Source organism: Callithrix jacchus, chromosome 22 (genome assembly GCF_049354715.1).
Source record: "Callithrix jacchus isolate 240 chromosome 22, calJac240_pri, whole genome shotgun sequence".
NCBI classification, from domain to species: domain Eukaryota; kingdom Metazoa; phylum Chordata; class Mammalia; order Primates; family Cebidae; genus Callithrix; species Callithrix jacchus.
In genome coordinates, this window is record NC_133523.1 from 22614725 (window position 1) to 22635676 (window position 20952).

At 39.8% G+C, this 20952-nt stretch overlaps 1 protein-coding gene across 1 annotated transcript in view; it reads left to right on the forward strand.

Annotated features, from left to right (window-relative positions):
• Positions 1–20128, forward strand: part of LOC100402749 (uncharacterized) — a 37155-nt gene extending 17027 nt beyond the window's left edge. The window contains 5 exon segments of the mRNA XM_078359822.1: positions 3531–3657; positions 4133–4228; positions 17545–19569; positions 19572–19814; positions 19817–20128. Of these exon segments, the coding sequence (XP_078215948.1) occupies positions 3531–3657; positions 4133–4228; positions 17545–19569; positions 19572–19814; positions 19817–19992 (2667 nt within the window). The 3' untranslated portion in view covers positions 19993–20128.
• Positions 20129–20952: the final 824 nt, after the last annotated feature.

Below are 20952 nucleotides of genomic sequence, written 5' to 3' on the forward strand. Positions count from 1 at the left end.
CGGTTCAAGTGATTCTCGTGCCTCAGCCTCCCGAGTAGCTGGGAGTACGGTCATGTGCCACCATGCTGGGCTAATTTTTGTATATTTAATATAGATGGGGTTTCACCATGTGGGCCAGGTTGGTCTTGAACTCCTGACCTCAAGTGATCTACCTGCCTCAGCCTCCCAAAGTGTTAGGATTACAGGTGTGAGTCATGATTCCCAGCCCAGCCCAGGTTTCCAGTTAAGATTACATGATCAATTTGCAGAAATATCTACTTACATACACAGGTCTGTTTATTGTCCTAGGTGAAGGATGCATTATTTTTTTTTTTTTTTTTTTTTTTTTTTTCTGAGACAGTCTTGCTCTGTTGCCCAGGCTGGAGTGCAGTGGTGTGATCTCGGCTCACTGCAACATTCGCCTGCTAGTTTTAAGTGATTCTTGTGCCTCGACCTTCCCTAGTAGCTGAGATTACAGGCCCACATCATTATGCCCAGCTAATTTATATATTTTTAGTAGAGTTGGGGTTTTACCATGTTGGCCAGGTTTGTCTCAAACTCCTGACCTCAAGTCATCTGCCCACTTTGGCCTCCCAAAGTGCTGGGATTACAGGGTTGAGCCACTGTGTCCAGCCCGGCCAAGGTTTTTAATCTTTTTGTGATGGTATCTTGCTATGTCACCAGGCTGGAGTGCAGTGGCATGATCTCAGCTCACTGCAGCTTCTACATCCTGGGTTCAAGCAATTCTCATGCCTCAGCCTCCTAAATAGCTGGGATTACAGGCATGTACCACCACACCCAGCTAATTACTTTTTTGTATTTAAAAAAAAAATTTTTTTTTTTTTTAAGACAGGGTTTCACCATGTTTGTCAGGCTGATCTTGAACTCCCGACCTCAGATGATCCATTTGCCTTGGCCTCCCAGAGTGCTAGGATTACAGGCGTAAGCCACCGCACCTGGCCACTTTTTTTGTATGTTTTAAGTAGAGATGGGGTTTCCCCATGTTGGCCAGGATGGTCTCGAATTCCTGACCTCGTGATTTACCCGCCTTGGCCTCCCAAAGTGTTGGAATTACAATAGTGAGCCACTGCACCCAGTCCATGTTGTTTTAATTAAGTGCCTCATGTGACTCTAAGGTGAGGCCAGAATCAAGTATGTGGGGTTCAAGATACATTCATGAGAATTAAACTTTACGTCTGCACTAAAGAGTGGTCAGAGGGCTGGTTCTGTTTGGTTTAGTAGTGACAGGAAAGTGTGACCCATATTTTCATTACTGTAGAAGAAATTGCTTGTGTCCATGGCAGAAGACGGCACATGAGGACAGAAAAATACTTTCGGGCTGGGCGCAGTGGCTCATGCCTGTAATCGCAGCATTTTGAAAGGCCGAGGTGGGTGGATCACGAGGTCATGAGTTCGAGACCATCCTGGTGAACATGGTGAAACTCCGTCTCTACTAAAAATATAAAAAATTAACGGGGCATGGTGGCGCGTACCTGTAATCCCAGGTACTCAGGAGGCTGAGGCAGGAGAATTGCCTGAACCCAGGAGGCAGAGGTTGCAGCAAGCCGAGATTGCGCTATTGCACTCCAGACTGGGTAACAAGAGCGAAACTTCGTCTCAAACACACACACACACACACACACACACACACACACACACACACGAAACCTTTACTTTTATCTCCGTGAAGCAGCTCAGTGTTCCTGAATCTGAATCTCTTCTGGTATAAAGAACAGAAATGGGCGGACTTTTTCAGCGAGTCTTGGTCCATCTGCCTGTGGGTGTGGTGGTAGCAGGTAAACATGTGGTGCTGACACCTTTAAAGGCATATTCTCCAGATGCACCTGTGATTTGTTCAGAGAATTGCATCTGAAAAGAATTTTTAAGCAAAGAGGAAAAAACTGACTTATTTTCAGTTAAACATGTCTCAGATCAAGAGCTGTGTTTTCCTCCTTAAATGCCATACATGTGGTACTTGCAAACTTTGACTTCTAAAAATTCCAATGATAGGAATCTCAGAAAAATATTTCTTTTCTTTTTCTTTTTTTTCTTTTATTTTTTAAGATGGAGTTTTGCTGTTGTTACCCAGACTGGAGTGCAACGGCACGATCTCGGCTCACTGCAACCTCCGCCTTCTGGCTTCAAGCAATTCTCCTGAATCAGCCTCCCGAGTAGCTGGGACTACAGGCACGCATTACCATGCCCAGCTAATTTTTGTATTTTTAGTAGAGACCGGGTTTCGCCTTGTTGACCGGGATGGTCTCGATCTCTTGACCTGGTGATCCACCCGCCTCGGCCTCCCAAAGTGCTGGGATTATAGGCGAGAGCCACTGTGCCCGGCCCAAAATATTTCTTTTATTTCAGTCTTCTCTACATCAAAGCTTCTTATATGCCATGCAGAATTCTCACTATTATTTTATAATCTGCAATATTAAAAATTTTCCAGGTGGCTGTTGGACATGGGAAGGCGTAGAAACTCATGGTTTCTGTTGGGAAAAGCTGGGGTTTTTAGTAAAGATGGAGAACATGTAATGTTGAGGTTCCATCTGCGTTCATTAGCTTTATGCAAAACACTATTAACAAAATGCTTATTTAAACAAGATAGTGTTTATTATACGGTAACTTCTGAAGCACTCAAAAAGGTACATATTTGTGTTTATGCCCTTAATTTGTTTTTTCGTTTTGTTTTGTTTTTGAGACGGAGTTTTGCTGTTGTTACCCAGACTGGGCAATGGCACGATCTCAGCTCACTGCCACCTCTGCCTCCTGGGTTCAAGCAATTCTCCTGTTTCAGCCTCCTGAGTAGCTGGGACTACAGGCACGCACCACCATGCCCAGCTAATTTTTGTATTTTTTTAGTAGAGTCGGGGTTTCATCTTGTTTGACCAGGATAGTCTCGATCTCGACCTCGTGATCCACCCGCCTCAGCCTTCCAAAGTGCTGGGATTATAGGCGTGAGCCACCGCGCCCGGCTATGCCCTTAATTATATATGTTATTTATTTCTTTGTTTTGTTTTGTTTGGTCTTTGAGATGGCATCTTAGTCTTTGCTGCCCAGGCTGAAATACAATGCAGCGATCTCGGCTCACGATAACCTCTACCTTTTGTGTTGAAGCAATTCTTTTGTCTCAGCCTCCTGAGTAGCTGGTATTAGAGGCATGTGCAACCACGCCTGGCTAATTTTGTATTTTTAGTAGAGATGGGGTTCCTTTTTGTTGATCAGGCTGGTCTCCTTACCTCAGGTTATCTGCCCACCTCGGCCTCCCAAAGTGCTGGGATTACAGGCATGGGCCACCTTACTTGGTCTATTACGTATGTTATTATCTAGAAAATTATTATATATACACTGATGTTGTGCCTCTTGTGCCACTGTTTTCTAAGGTTAGAGAACACATTAGAAAATATTTCTGTGTACAAATTTATTTTATTGGATAATTTCTGTCACTCTTATAAATCAGAACCTGTTCTTATTACTGTCTTATTTTACCTTGATTCAAATTATAAATTCTGTTGGCTACCTGGTATATATGTTTGTGTGTTTGTGTTTTTCAGGGACTGTTGACATTTAGGGATGTGGCCATAGAATTTTCTCTGGGAGAATGGCAATGCCTGGACACTGCACAGCGGAATTTGTATAAAAATGTGATTTTAGAAAACTACAGGAACCTTGTCTTCCTGGGTAAGGATAATTTCAACACACAGTTTCTAATATACCCTAAAGGCTTTATTTCTCTTTTTAGAAAACTGTACTTTGGTAACGTATGGTTTGCATAAATGAGTTTAAGATCCCTGTTTTTGAGAAACTCTTAAGGAAATTAATAGAAAAAAATTTCTCTAATATGTTTCATCCTGACCTGAATTTACCACATTTCTGACCTGATCTGTGTCATTCACTCTAGATTAGTGGTAATTTGAGAAATTTAGTGACATATTGTTGCCCACACCTTAAAATCTAATTGCCAACACCAAGTTTTGACTCAGTATTACTGGATAATGAAATTAAGAACTTAAAAATGTAGAATGTTTTTCTGAATATTTAAAAATTTCTGTTACACGTTAGACTATTCTATTACATCGTCTTTACTGAGCACATTACTAGGTTGGTAATTGGAGAATATGAGCAAGTTTCATGTTAGTTATTTTTAATCAAACAGGTATTGCTATCTCTAAACCAGACCTGATCGCCTGTCTGGAGCAAGAAAAGGAGCCTTTGATTATGAAGAGAGATGAGATGGCAGATGAACCCCCAGGTAAGTAAGAGTAAAAGTGAATACAACACATGACACAGATGAGGGTCCAAAGGTCAAAGAGAAAGCCAGTTCTTAGAATAGCAATTTGGGAATCTGTGTTTTAAAGGAAATAGTTTCTGGAAAAGCTGAGTTTTTTTATTTGTTCTGACATTTGAGCATTTTCTGTCGTATGCTCTTAAATTCTCTAAGGTTTCTATTTACTTTTTTGGTGATCTTCCTTCAAGTTCTCAGTGAGAACCAATGTCCTCTTCATGGCGTATAAGAGACTCTGCAATCTGAATGCTTTTTCTGTTTTCTTGGAGACACAGAAATATCTGCATAATTTTGAGCAACTTGATTTTAAATAATTTTTTAAATTATTTTTTTGCATCATATCTGAAATGTATGAGAAGTGGAGAAGTGGTTTGTTTTCCTTTCCTTTTTTTTTTTTTGGAAGGGAGGAAGGCAGGAAAGGAGGAAGGGAGGCAGGGAGAGAGGGAGGGAATGAGGGAGGGAGAGAAGGGAAGGCAGGAAATCGAGCAATGAGAGAGACATTGCCGACCTGGATCTAGAGGTCTACAAGTTGATTTCTTTTTTTTTCTTTTTTTGAGAGAAGAAAAGAAAAAAAAGGAGTGAAGGAGAGGAAGAATGAGGAAGAAAAAGAGGGAGAGAGAAGGGAAATGTTGCTTTATTCTAAAAAAAATGGGTTTTGATAATGGCCAATCAATGTTTGATTTAAAACTATGAGTAGGTGTGATGTGGTATTGACAAGAATATATATTTTGTATATTTAAAGTGGAGAGCTCTATAAATATTTATTAAGTTTACTTGTTCTGGATCTGAGTTCGAGTCCTTGATATTCTTATTAATTTCCTGTCTCATTGCGTCTAAGTCTCTTTATAGGTCTTATGTATCTGGGTATTAGGATCATTAGCTCTTCTTGTTGCATTGATCCTTTTACCACTATATCTTTGTTGCTTTAAGATCTATTTTATCAGATATGAGAGTTGCAACTCCTGCTTATTTATTCATTTATTTTTGCTCTTCGTTTGGTTGGTAAATCTTTCTCCATCCCTTTCTTTTGAGTCTTTGTGTATCCTTGTATGTGAAATGGGTCTCGATGTAACATGCCATTGGGTTTTGGCTGTATCTTTTGATTGGGGGATTTAGTCGATTTAAATTTAGGATTACTGCCATTTGATGTTAACTGGCTGTTTTATCCATTCATTGATGTAAATTCTTCATGTTGATGCTCTTTACTTTTTGGTATATTTTTAGAAAGGCTAATACTGGTCGTTTCTTTCTATGTGTAATGCTTCTTTCAGAAGCTCTTGTAAAGCAGGCCTGGTGGTAACAAAATCTCTGAGTACTTGCTTGTTCATAAAAGATTTTATTTTTCCTTCAGTTGTGAAGCTTAGTTTGGCTGGATATGAAATTGTGGGCTGAAAGTTCTGTTCTTTAAGGATGTTGAATATTGGCCCCCACTCTCTTCTGGCTTGTAGAGTTTCTGCTGAGAGATCTGCTGTAAGTCTGATAGGCTTCCTTTTGTAATTAACCTGACCTTTCTCTCTGGCTGCCCTTAGTATTTTCTCCTTCGTTTCAACCCTGGTGAATCTAACGATTATGTGCCTTGGGGTTGCTCTTCTTAAGGAATATCTTTGTGGTGTTCTCTGTATTACCCAGGGTTGAATATTGTCCTGCTTTGCTAGTTTAGTAAAATTTTCCTGAATAATATCCTGAAAAATATTTTCCAGCTTGGATTCATTCTCTCCGTCGCATTCAGGTACACTTATCAAACGTAAATTTGGTCTTTTCACATAGTCCCACATTTCTTGGAGACTTTGCTCATTTCTTTTTATCTTTTTTCTCTAATTTTGTCTTCTCATTTTATTTCATTAAGTTGGATTTCGACCTCTGATATCCTTTCTTCTGCTTGAACAATTCGAGTGTTTAAACCTGTGCATACTTCTCGAAGCTCCTGCATTGTATTCTTCAGTTTTATTAATTCACTCATACTCCTCTCTAAGTTGTCTATTCTCATTAGGATTTCATCAAACCTTATTTCAAAGTTCTTAGTTTCTTTACATTGGGCTGCAACATGTTCTTTTAACTCACAGAAGTTTCTTATTTTTCATGTTTGGAAGCCTGATTTTGTTAATGGGATGCGCTCATTCTCCATCAAGTCTTGTTCCCTTGTTGATGAGGAACTGTGATCTTCTTTCTGATTTTGAGTATTCTCAGCCTTTTTACGCTGGTTTATTCTTATCAGTGTAAATTATTCACCTGTCGTCTTTGTAATTACCAACTTTCAAATTAGGTCTCTGAGTGGATGTCCAAGTTAATTCCCAGGGCTGAAATATGAGCAACCCACTCTGCCAGCCAAAACAGCGGCGTTAAGACTGATGGTGCTTTTCTGCCCAGGAATCTCCAGTCTGCCTTCCTTTTTGAGTCTGTAATAGGTGACTCTGCCTTCCCAGAGCTTCAAACTCTGTCAGAAGAAGAACCAGTCCCGTTTACTCTGCACCGAGAGCTGGCGCGCAGAGGTGCCAACGAAACCTCTGCGCGGCCACAAGCGTCGCGCTGGCGACCTGTGTGGCTCCTCCAAACCTCAGTCAGAAGGGGAACCAGTCCCATTTACTCTGCAATGAGAGCTGCCATGCAGAGGTGCCTGCGAAACCACTGCGCCGGCCACAAGAGTCGCGCTGGGGACCCGTGTGGCTCCTCCAAACCTCGGTCAGAAGGGGAACCAGTCCCGTTTACTCTGCACCGAGAGCTGCCACGCCGAGGTGCCGGCGAAACCGCTGCGCCAGCCACAAGCACGCTGGCGACCCGTGGAGCTCCTCCACTGGGAATCTTCTGCTTCATGAGCAACCAAAATTTGTCTGAAAGTGTGGCGTCCTCTTGTTGTCTGAGCTTTCACTGGGAGCTGCAATCCCGAGATGTTAGAGATCGGCCATCTTGGATGGTTCCCTTTTTTTTTTTGAGACAGAGCATCACTCTGTTGCCCAGGCTAGATTGCAGTGGCACAATCTCGTTTTACTGCGACTCTCCCTGCTGGGTTTATGCATTTCTGCTGCCTCAGCCTTCCAAATAGCTGGGATTACAGGTGTGTGCCACTAGACCAGGCTAATTTTGTATTTTTAGTAGAGATGGGGTTTCACCATGTTGGCCAGGCCAGTCTTGAACTCCTGCCCTCAAGTAATTTGTCTGCCTCAGCTTCCCAAAGTGCTGGGATTACAGGTGTGAGCCACTGTTCCCAGCCTTTTTTTATTTTCTGCACATTTTATCTTGTTTGTATTTCTATAATCTTCACATGTAGTCTTGAAATTTTAAAGTATGCTATTTTTGGACCAGGCATGGTGGCTCACGCCTATAATCTCAGCATTTTCGGAGGCCGAGGTGGTGAATCACAAGGTCAAGAAATCAAGATCATCCTGATCAACAAGGTAAAACCCTGTCTCTACTAAAATACAAAAAAAATTAGCTGGGCATGGTGGTGCACTCCTGTAGTTCCAGCTACTCGGGAGGCTGAGGTAGGAAAAATGCTTGAACCCAGGAGGCTAAAGTTGTGAGCCGAGATCATGCCATTGCACTCCAGTGCAACAACAGCAAAACTCTGTCTCAAAAAAATAAAAAAATAAAAAATAAAATAAAGTATGCTATATATCTGCTTTTTTTCTCATGCTTCCTTTGACTATTTAAAGTGTATTTCATAGTTTTATGTATATTTGAGAATTATGTTTTTTATTACTGTTTAAAACAAATGCCGCTGGAATTTTGATAGGGAGTTTATTGAGTCTATAGGTTATTTAGAATAACATGACACTTTAATAGTATTTATTCTTTTAATTTATAGACATAACGTATCTTCAAATTTATTTACGTCTTCTTTTTTTTTTTTTTTTTGAGACGAAGTTTCGCTAGTCACCCAGCCTGGAGTGTAATGGCACGATCTTGGCTCACTGCAACCTCTGTCTTCTGGGTTCAAGCAATTCTCTTGCGTCAGCCTCCTGAGTAGCAGACACTGCAGTCGTGCACCACCATGCCCAGCTAATTTTTGTATTTTTAGTAGAGACAGGGTTTCACCTCGTTGACCAGGATGGTCTCGATCTCTAGACCTCGTGATTCACCCGCCTCTGCCTCCCAAAGTTCTGGGATTATAGGCGTCAGCCAACAGGCCTGGCCTATTTATTTCTTTTCTAATTACTTTCATTTATATATTTCTTATTGTAAAAATTTTGTACCTTTTTGGTTAAATTTGTTCTCAGAAATTTATTATTTTAATGATGTTCTAAATAAGATTTTTTTCCTCTACTTTATCAGATAGTTTAAGTTTATGGAACCTTAACTTGTATGTTAATTTTATATTTTTCTAATTTACTGAGTATATTTCGTAGTTTAAACATGTTTTCATTGTACTGTTTGTATTTAGATATGTGATTATGAGCTACAGCCAGCAACTTTTAACTTACTTGTTTTTAATTTCAATTGCTCTTTTCCATTTTTTGACTAATCTGCTACATACTTTCAGTGTTATGTTAAACTAGCAGCATTGGCAATGGGCACAATATAGTTTTGCATTGGCATCTGTGTATAGAAGGAGAAAACACCTCAAGTTGATCGTTGTTTTTGTTGATTTTTTTTGTTGTTGTTCTTTTTTATTTGAGAAGAAGTTTTGCTCGTTACGCAGGCTGCAGTGCAATGGCGTGATCTCGGCTCACCGCAACCTGTGCCTCCTGAGTTCAGGCAATTCTCCTGCCTCAGCCTCTGGAACAGCTGGGATTACAGGCACGCGCCACCATGGCCAGCTAATTTTTGTATTTTTAGTAGAGACAGGGTTTCGTCATGTTGACCAGGATGGTCTCGATCTCTTGACCTCGTGATCCACCCGCCTCGGCCTCCTGAAGTGCTGGGATTAGAGACTTGAGCCACCGTTCTTGGCCAATTGTTTTTTTGTTTTTGTTTTTGTTTTTTTGAGGTGATATCTCACTCTGTCAACCAGGCTGGAGTGCAGTGGCATGATCTCAGCTCACTACAACCTCCATTTCCTGGGTTCAAGTGATTCTCCTGCCTAAGTCTTCTGTATAGGTGAGATTACAGGTGTATGCGACCACACCTGTCTTATTTTTTATATTTTTAGTAGAGAGGGGGTTTCACTATGTTAGCCACGATGGTCTCGATCTCCTGACCTCGTGATCCACCTGCCTTGGTTTCCCAAAGTGCTAGTATTGTAGGTGTGAGCCACTGCACCGAGCTCAAGTTTTTATAAACTGGTTTCAGAAGGTTTTTTTTTTTTTTTAATGATAATTTGTATTTTATTAAGGTCAAAATATTTCAGTTTGTGACAGATACTATTAAAAAATGAAGACTGTGTGTGGTGGCTCATGCCTGTAATTTCAGCACTTTGGCAGGCTGAATGGGGTAGATCATGAGGTCAGGAGATGGAGACCATCCTGGCCAACATGGTAAAACCCTGTCTCTACTTTCAAAAGCCAAAATTAGGTGGCATGTGCCCGTAATGCCAGCTACTTGAGAGGCCAAGGCAGGAGAATCACCTGAACCCAGGAGGCAGAGGTTGCAGTGAGCCAAAATCATGCCAGTGTACTGCATCCTGGGCAACAGAGGGAGACTCCATATAAGAGTGAGAACATGCAGTGTTTGGTTTTCTGTTCTTGTGTTAGTTTGCTGAGAATGATGGTTTCCAGCTTCATTCATGTCCCTGCAAAAGACATGAACTTATTATTTTTTTTTTTTTGGCTGCATAGTATTCCATGGCGTACATGTGCCATTATTTTCTTTACATAAACAAAAATTCTTAGAGATCCCAGGGAAGTTCGAAGAGGATAACTGGTTCTGGGACCACTTCTTTTGTTTGACCCTAAGGGTGATGGGATGCCCTGCGGGTTTTTAGTAGAGAGGGTTGTTGCTTTGTCATAAGGCTGCTTGGTCTAGGGTCTACCTTTAATTGGCTTGTTATAAGAAACTTGGATAGTTTAAATTCCCATTATATTTTTCAGACAGACTGAATTTTGTGGGGGTACTTTGTTCTGTAGGGCAGACACTAGACCAGGTTTCTGCAGTTTGGTCTGCATATCATGGGCCTTATATCAAAATGTGGATGATTATAGCTTTCAGCGAGTACCAGAAAGAATCTTTCCAGGTCACTGGGTGGGTTTCTGTGTCAGCAGAACTGCCCAGAAACTGTGGCTCAGGGAGCTGGAACTGAGTCATTGAACTGCTTCAGAGACCACAGTAAAGGCAAGGGTCTGCAGGCCTGCCCACGTGGCTATAAATAGGTATCTTCCCACCAGCCTCTGAAAAAGCAGGATCTTTCCCAGACTTTGGCTGGGAGGAGTTTGGGATGGTTACATACTCAGTTCAGATTTCTAAGTGGGACCAAGTTGGGTGGGCCATGTCCTAGTCTGTAGTTAGGAACGGGATCCTGTAGTTTGCACCTAGGGCCTGAATGAGGTCGCGCCTTCTGAAAAGACTTTTCAATCTTGGGCTGTATGAGAGTTCCACAAGTCTCTCTCTGGATCTCAAAGCTATCAAAGGCACTTATTTTGAGATGGAGTCTTGCTACAGAATTCAGGCTGGTTTTGAAATCCTAACCTGAAGCAGTTCTCTAAACTCAATGTACCGTGTATCTTTCATTGCAGGTGTGAGCCATGATACCTGGCTGTCTCATAAAGGCATTTTTGTCAGGGATGGCTGACAAATTGTCTTGCTGTGCAGGAGATAACAAATTAGGGCATCTTTTATTCTCCCATCTTACTGACTTCATTCTCCCTATATATTTTTATTCTCCATTTTCTATTTCAAATTTGTCTGGAATTTTAGATTCAGAAATTTAGAACAGTATGCTAGAATTTACATGTAATACCCGGAGTAAATTAGATACTTAGTAGGTGCTCCATATTTACTAAAACAGTTACTTACAAATTTGAGCTCGCTGTAGGAAAAAATAACTCTGATTAGCACCCACTTTTTCCAGTCTAATAATATATACCTAAATCATATAATTTATTCCCAAATATTTGTTTTGTATATCAGACACTTTAACCATATTCTACAATATATATATTTATACATTTAACACTTATATATCTATAGCATTATATATATATTTAGCAATGTAAGGCTAATTTTTGCTTCTAATGTTGGATTACAGCAGTTTCATTTTGTGTAAGAAAAGCATGTATTTAAAACAAAATTATCTCTGGTTTTTGTTTTTGTTTTTATTGAGATGGAGTCTTGTTCTGGTGGCCAGCCTGTAGTGCAGTGGTGCAATCTTGGCTCACTGAAACTTCTGCCTCCCAGGTTCAAGTAATTTTCCTGCCTCAGCCTCCTGACTAGCTGGGACTATGGGCCCTCACCACCATGCCCGGCTAATTTTTTTATTTTTAGTAGAGACCAGGTTATACCATGTTGACTAGGCTGATCTTGAACTCCTGACCTTAGGTGATCCACCTGCCTCGACCTCCCCAAAGTTCTGGGATTACAGGTGTGAGCCACCACACTCAGCCCAAAATTATTTTGTTTTGTTTTTGAGATGAAGTTTTGCTCCTGTTGCCTAGGCTGAAGTGCAATGGTGTGATCTCAGCTTACTGCCACCTCTGCCTTCTCGGATAAGTGATTCTTCTGCCTCAGCCTTCCAAGTAGCTGGAATTACAGGTGCTCACCACCACATCTGGCTAATTTGTGTATTTTTAGTAGAGATGGGGCTTCACCACATTGGCCAGGCTGGTCTTGAAGTCTTGACCTCAGGTGATCCATCCGCCTGAGTCTCCCAAAGTGCTGGGATTAGAGGTGTAACCCACCACGCCCAGCCTTTTAGTTTTTTTAGATAATTATTTATTAAAAGATTTTCAGAGGCAGGGTGCGGTGGCTCGAGCCTGTAATCCCAGCACTTTGGGAGGCCGAGGCAGGTGGATCATGAGATCAAGATATGAGACCATCCTGGTCAACATGGTGAAACCCCATCTCTACTCAAAATACAAAAAATTAGCTGGGCCTGGTGGCCCGTGCCTCTAATCCTAGCTACTCAAAAGGTTGAGGCAAAAGAATTGCCTGAACCAAGGAGGTGGAGGTCGTGGTGAGCCGAGATCACACCATTGCACTCCAGCCTGGGTAAGAAGAGCAAAACTTTGTCTCAAAAAAAAAAAAAAAGTTTCTTCGAGTCTTTCAATTATTATAATACTGCATTATTTTCTGGAATTATACTGACATAGTGTATGCTAAGGATTCAGAATACCTGCCTTCCATGAGTACAGTTACAGTCAAATATTACAGTTTTCTGGACACATTATTTTTAATGCTACATCAATGTTGCCTGCAAGATTATATGAGTAAACATTTCTCTCTTATCAAAGAGTTTTGTCATTTCTTATTGGTGTGCTTTTTCAGTTTAAAATCTGTTCATTGATGCAGGAGAGGATGTGGAGAAATAATACTTTTACACTGTTGGTGGGAGTGAAAATTAGTTCAACCATTGTGGAACACAGTGTGGTGCTTCCTCAAGGACCTAGAAATAGAAATTCCATTTGACCCAGCAATCCCATTGCTGGGTATATACCCTAAAAATTATAAATCATTCTGTTATAAAGACACATACACACATATGTTTATAGCGGCCCTGTTTATAATAGCAAAGACCTGGAACCAACCCAAATGCTTATCAATGATAGACTGGACAAAGACGTGGCACAGATATACCATGGAACACTATGCAGCCATAAAAAATGATGAGTTTGTGTCCTTTGTTAGGGAAATAAATGAATCTGTAAACCATCATTCTCAGCAAACTGACACAAGAACAGAAAATCAAACACCACATGTTCTCACTCATAGGCAGGTGTTGAACAGTGAGAACACACGGACACAGGTAGGAGAGCATCACACACTGGGGTCTGTTGGCGGAGGCTAGGAGAGGGACAGCAGGAAGTGAAGAGGATCAGGAGAAATAACATGGGGACAAATGGCAGATATAGTATGGGTGATGGGGAGATGGAAGTAGAAAACCACATTGGCGGATGGCCGATCGCTAACATCCCGGGATTGCAGCTCTCAGGGAAGGCGCGGAGAACTAGAGGACACCACACTTTCAGACAAAGTCTGGTCGCTCACGGAGCAGAAGATCCCCCAGTGGTGGAAACACACGAGTCGCCAGCGCGACTCTCGTGGTCGGCACAACGGTTCCGCCAGCACCTCGACGTGGCAGCACTCAGCGCAGAGTAAACGAGACCGGTTCCCCTTCTGACTGAGGTTTGGAGCCCCGGGAAGGCAGAGTCGCCTACTACAGAAACAAGAAGGAAGCCCGACAGGAGAATCCTGGGCAGAAAAGCACCATCAGTTTTAACGCTGCTGCTCTGGCCCTGGGAACTAACAACCTGGACGTCCACTCAAGAGACCTAATCTGAAAGTTGGTAATTTCAAAGACGACAGGAGGATAAACTTACAATGATGGGAAGAAACCAGCATTAAAAAGCTGAGAATACTCAAAGTCAGAACGCCTCTCCCTCTAAAGATGATCACAGTTCCACATCAACAATGGAACAAGGCTTGATGGAGAACGAGCGCCTCCTGATGACAGAATCACTCTTCAAGGAATGGATAATAACAAACTTCGGTGAGTTAAAAGAACATGTTGTAGCCCAACGTAAAGAAACTAGGAACTTTGAAAAAAGGTTTGATGAAATCCTATTGAGAATAGACAACTTAGAGAGGAGTATGAGTGAATTAATGGAACTGAAGAATACAATACAGGAACTCCGAGAAGTATGCACAGGTTTAAACACTCGAATTGTTCAAGCAGAAGAAGGGATATCAGAGGTCAAAGTCCAACTTAATGAAATAAAACGTGAAGAAAAGATTAGAGAAAAAAGGATAAAAAGGAATGAGCAAAGTCTCCAAGAAATGTGGGACTATGTGAAAAGACCAAATTTACGTTTGATAGGTGTACCTGAATGCGACGGAGAGAATGAATCCAAGCTGGAAAATACCCTTCAGGATATTATTCAGGAAAATTTTCCTAAACTAGCAAAGCAGGTCAACATTCAACCCCAGGTAATACAGAGAACACCACAAAGATATTCCTCAAGAAGAGCAACCCCAAGGCACATAATCATTAGATTCACCAGGATTGAAACGAAGGAGAGGATACTAAGGGCAGCCAGAGAGAAAGGTCAGATTACCCACAAAGGCAAGCCTATCAGACTTACAGCATATCTCTCGGCAGAAACTCTACAGGCCAGAAGAGAGTGGGGGCCAATATTCAACATCCTCAAAGAACAGAACCTTCAGCCCAGAATTTCATATCCAGCCAAACTAAGCTTCACAACTGAAGGAAAAATAAAATCTTTTATGAACAAGCAAGAACTCAGAGATTTTATTACCACCAGGCCTGCTTTACAAGAGCTTCTGAAAGAAGCATTACACACAGAAAGAAACAACCAGTATTAGCCTTTCTAAAAGTACACCAAAAAGTAAAGAGCACCAACATAAAGAAGAATTTACACCAACAAATGGATAAAACAGCCAGTCAACATCAAATGGCAGTAACCCTAAATTTAAATTGACTAAATTCCCAATCAAAAGACACAGCCAAAACCCAACGGCATGTTACATCCAGACCTGTTTCACATGCAAGGATACACAAAGACTCAAAACAAAGGGATGGAGAAAGATTTACCAACCAAATGGAGCGCAAAAATAAATAAAAAGCAGGAGTTGCAATTCTCGTATCGGATAAAATAGATTTTAAAGCAACAAAGATATAGTGGTAAAAGGATCAATGCAACAACAAGAGCTAACGATCCTAACACCCAGATAATTATCTGGTGTTTAAATGAGACAGAAATTTAATAAGGATATCAAGGACTCAAACTCAGATCCAGAACAAGTAAACTTAATAAATATTTATAGAGCTCTCCACTTCAAATACACGAAATATACATCCTTGTCAATACCACATCACACCTCCCCATAAGTTTGAATGAAACATTGATTGGCCATTATTAATACCCAATTTTTTTTTCAAAATAAAGCAATATTTCCATTTACTCTCCCTCTTTCTTCCTATCCTTTACTTATAATTTTTTTTTTCTTTCCTTCTCTCAAAAAAAAGAAATCAACTTGTAAACCTCTAGATCCAGGTCTGCAATGTCTCTTTCATTGCTTGATTTCCTTTCTTCCCTTCCCTCCCTTTCTCCCTCCCTCCCCACTTCCTCCCTTCCTTCCTTTCTTCTTTCATCCCTTCCTTCCTCCCTACCATCCTTATTCCCTTCCTTCCTGCCTTCCTTCCCCCCCCAAAAAAAAAAAGAAAACCACATTGGCATGTATGTACCTAGGCAGCAATCCTGCATCATCTGCACATGTACCTTAGCACCTAAAGTACAATAAAAAAGATCTGTATATTTCGGTTTTTGTTTTACCATTTTAGATAATTTGCAAAATTCTCTTGTATACTTTAAGTCAATGTGGGGTTTAATTAAGAGATAAGGAAGCCGTATGTTTCTCCCAGTCATATTATATATATGTATTTGTCTATAAATATGACCCCAATTTTGATTATGCCTTATCTTGCATGTATTTTTAGCTGATTTTCAATGGTGGTTTTATCTCGTTTAAGTGATTCGTCATGGAGATAGTCTCACTTGAATTTTGTGTTCAATTATAAATGTATATTTCTTTCATGTGAGAGATACAATTCTGTGATTTGAAGGTAAAGATTTATGATTCTGTATTTTTAAAATTTATCTTTAAAACAAAATGTTGTAAACCCACATACAGTACATTTTACCATCTAAAATCTATTTCAGTTTATATTTCATGGCCAGGCATGGTAGTGACTCACATCTTTGATCCCAGGATTTTGGGAGGCTAAGACAGGAGAATCACTTGAACCCAAAAGTATGACACTAACCTGGGAAGTGTACAAAGATTCTCTTTCTGGAAAAAAAAAAACAAAAAAAACTTAAAAATAGCCAGGCATGGTGGTGTGCACTTGTGGTCCCAGCTTCTTGGGAGATTGGTGGTGCATGATTTCTTTAACCTGAGAGTTCGAGGCTACAGTGAGCCATAATTGTGCCACTTTACTCAAACTTGGGTGACAGAATGAGAACCTGTCTCAAAGAATCGACACTTCAGGGAAGTTTAGCATATTTATATCGTTATGCAAACGACTTTTATAAACTTTTCATCTTGTGAAACTACAACTCGATACCCATTAAGTAATAACTGCCCATTTTATTGTCTCTCCAGCCCTTTTGTTTCAATGAATGTGACTAATTAAGATACCTCATATAAGTGGAATCATATAGTATCCATCATTTTATTACTGGCTTCATGTGGCATAATATTCTCCAAGTTGATCTTAAAATGTAACAAGATTTATTTAAAGGTAGATAATATTCCAGTGTGTGTCTATGTGTGTATAGCTTTTCTTTTTTTGGTGGCCTAGGCTGGAGTGCAGTGGCACAATCTCACTCACTGCAGCCTTCACCTTCTGGGTTCAAATAATTCTCCTACCTCATTCCCTTGTGTAGCTGGGATTACAAGCACGTGCCACCACACAGCTAATTTTTGTATATTTATTAGAGAAAAGGTTTCACCATGTTAGCTGGGCTTGTCTCAAACTCCTGACCTCAGGTGATCTGCCCAACTCAGCCTCCCAAAGTGATAGGATTATACACATGAGTCATCGCTAATGGGATTTTTGTAGAGATTATGTTGAATCAGTTCACCTCGTTTGGCTGCATTGACATCTTTGAAAAATTAAGTGCTGCTGGGCGCGGTGGCTCATGCCTGTAATCCCAGCACTTCGGGAGGCTGAGGCGGGTGGATCACAAAGTCAAGAGATTGAGACCATCCTGGTCAACATGGTGAAACCCTGTCTTCAATAAAAATACAAAAAATCAGCTGGCATAGTGGCACATGCTTGTAATCCCAGGTACTCGGGAGGCTGGGGCAGAAGAATTGCTTGAACCCAGGAGGCGGAGGTTGCCATGAGCCGAGATTGTGCCATTGCACTGTAGCCTGGGTAAGAAGAGTAAAACTCCATCTCTAAATAAAATAATTGTAAGAAATAAGGTTGGCAATTTACTTCTAAAATCGTTATGTTATGTTGGGAAGTAGAAAAAGCTGTATTGGATAAATGTGACAGAATTTCTTTTCTTCTGTGTGGCTCTTTGCGTTGTACCCTTCTGGGGCAATGCACTCACTTAATTACGTCCTGTGGTGTCATCTTGCTTGTGTCGTTTGTGTAATTTTATAAATTATATTTGGAAAGTCTGTTTATCTGAGTCTGTAAAGTAATGTGTTATTTTTATTTCTTTCAGTAATGTGTTCTCATTTTGCCCAAGAGTTTTGGCCAGAGCAGAACATAAAAGAGTCTTCTCAAAACATGACACTGAGAAGATATGAAAAATGTGGAAATGAAAATTTTCAATTTAACGGCTGTAAATGTGTGGTTGAGTGTAAGGTCCACAAAGGCGGTTTTAATGAACTTAACCAATGTTTACCAACTACCCAGAGCAAGATGTTTCCGTGTGATAAATATGTGCGAGTCTTTCATAAATATTCACATTCAGATAGAGATAAGATCAAACATATGGAAAATAAACATTTCAAATATAAAGAATGTGGCAAATCATTTTGCATGCTTTTACGCCTAACTCAATGTAAAAGAGTTTATACTAGAGTGAATTTTGGCAAATATGAAGAATGTGAAAAAGCTTTTAACCAGTCTTCAAAGCATACTACACATAAGAGAATTTATACTTGTGAGAAACTCTACAAATGTCAAGAATGTGACAAAGCTTTTAACCAGCTCTCAAATCTCACTGCATATAAAAAAAATTATACTTGAGAGAAATCATACAAATGTGAAGAATGTGGCAAAGCCTTTAAGCGATCCTCAACTCTTACTACACATAAGAGAATTCATACAGGAGAGAAACCCTACAAATGTGAAGAATGTGGAAAAGCTTTTAAACACTCCTCAACGCTTACTACACATAAAAGAATTCATACTGGTGAGAAACCCTACAAGTGTGAAGAATGTGGAAAAGCTTTTAACCGATTTTCAAAACTTACTCAACATAAAAACATTCATACTGGAGAGCAACACTACAAATGTGAGGAATGTGGCAAAGCTTTTTCCCGATCCTCAAATCTTACTGCACATAAGAGAATTCATACAGGTGAGAAACCCTACAAATGTAAAGAATGTGGAAAAGCTTTTAACCGATCCTCAAACCTTACTGAACATAAAAACATTCATACTGGAGAGCAACCCTACAAATGTGAAGAATGTGGCAAAGCCTTTAATCATTTCTCAAATCTTACTACACATAGGAGAATTCATACCAGAGAGCAACTCTACATTTGTGAAGGATGTGGCAAAGCTTTTACCCAATCCTCAAGTCTTACTACACATAAGAGAATTCATACCGGAGAGAAACCCTACAAATGTGAGGAATGTGGCAAAACTTTTAAACGATCCTCAAATCTTAGTGAACATAAGAAAATTCATACTGAAGAGAAACCCTACAAATGTGAAGAATGTGGCAAAGCTTTTAGACTCTCCTCAGCGCTTACTAAACATAAAAGAATTCATACTGGTGAGAAACCCTACAAATGTGAAGAATGTGGAAAAGCTTTTAACCGATTTTCAAAACTTACTCAACATAAAAACATTCATACTGGAGAGCAACGCTACAAATGTGAGGAATGTGGCAAAGCTTTTTCCCGATCCTCAACTCTTACTGCACATAAAAGAATTCATACTGGTGAGAAACTGTACAAACGTCAAGAATGTGGAAAAGCTTTTAACCGATCCTCAAAACTTACTCAACATAAAAACATTCATATTGGAGAGCAACCCTACAAATGTGAGGAATGTGGCAAAGCTTTTACCTGATCCTCAGCTCTTACTGCACATAAGAGAATTCATACCAGGGAGAAACCCTACAAATGTAAAGAATATGGCAAAGCTTTTAAACTCTTCTCAGCCCTTAGTATACATAAAAGAAATCACACTGGTGAGAAACCCTACAAATGTGAAGAATGTGGAAAAGCTTTTAAGAAATCCTTAATACTTACCGAACATAAAAACATTCATACTGAAGAGAAACCCTACGAATGTAAAGAATGTGGCAAAGCTTTCAAAAAATCCTCAGCCCTTACTACACATAAAAGAATTCATACTGGTGAGAAACTCTACAAATGTGAAGAATATGGAAAAGCTTTTAAACACTCCCACTCCCTTACTACACATAAGAGGATTCATACCAGAGAGAAACCCTACAAATGTGAAGAATATGGCAAAGCTTTTAAACACTCCTCAGCGCTTACTACACAAAAAGAATTCATACTGGCGAGAAACCCTACAAATGTAAAGAATGTGGAAAAGCTTTTTACCAATCCTCAAAACTTTCTGAACATAAGAAACTTCATACTGGAAAGAAACCCTGCAAATGTGAGGAATGTGGCAAAGCTTTTAACTGATCCTCAAGTCTTACTGTACATAAGAAAATTCATACTGAAGAGAAACCCTACAAATGTGAAGAATATGGCAAAGCTTTTAAACACTCCTCAGCGCTTACTACACAAAAAGAATTCATACTGGTGAGAAACCCTACAAATGTGAAGAATGTGGAAAACTTTTTACCAATCCTCAAAACTTTCTGAACATAAGAAACTTCATACTGGAAAGAAACCCTGCAAATGTGAGGAATGTGGCAAAGCTTTTAACTGATCCTCAAAACTTACTGAACATAAAATAATTCAACTGGAGAGAAACCCTATAAATGTGAGGATGTGACAAAGCTTTTAACCAATCTGCGAACCTTGCTAGACATAAAAAAATTTATATTGGAGAGAAAAATCTACAAAACTGAAAGATGTGACAATGATTTTGACAACAGCTTAAACTTTTCTAAATATAAAGAAAGTCATACTGGTGAGAAATACTAGAAATGTAAAGAATGTGTCAAAGACTTTAAATAGTTTTCACACTTGATTGTATATAAGATAATTCATACTGGAGAAAACTAAGTGTGAAGTATTTGGCAATACTGTTAATGCCCAAATCTTATTGCACAGGAAAGCATTTATACTTGAGAGAAATTGTACAAATACAACGGAGATGGAATAGCCATTAATCTCTGCTCACATCTTAATATCAGAATGTTTGCACTTAATAAAACCATAATAAATGGAATTACTGTCAAAAAGGAAAATATAAGCCTTTAAAGCTAAGTGTATTCATTTTGAAGACAAATATTACAAACATAAAGAACGTTTTAGTACATTTACGTGTATCACAGATCTTGTCACCCACATTTTGTACTAGGGAAAAACCCTGAAGCAGTTGCTCAAACTTTATTCAACATCAGGCATTCTGTATTGGAGAAAAATTCTGCAAATGTAATAAATTTGGAAAAACCTACTTTTCAAAACCTATAGCTTAGAAAACACAAGAGAGTTTATACTAAAATATGTTTTTGCAGGCCAGAAATGGTGGCTCACACCTGAAATCCCAGTACTTTGGGAGGCCGAGGCAGGTGGATCACCTCAGGTCAAGAGTTCGAGACTAGCCTGGTCGACATGGCAAAGCATCATCCTTACAAAAAATATAAAAATTACCCGGGCGTGGTGGCTGGTGCCTGTAATGTATTTTCAGCTACTCAGGAGGCTGAGACAGGAGAATCACTTGAACCTGGGAGCAGTGACCCAAGATTGTG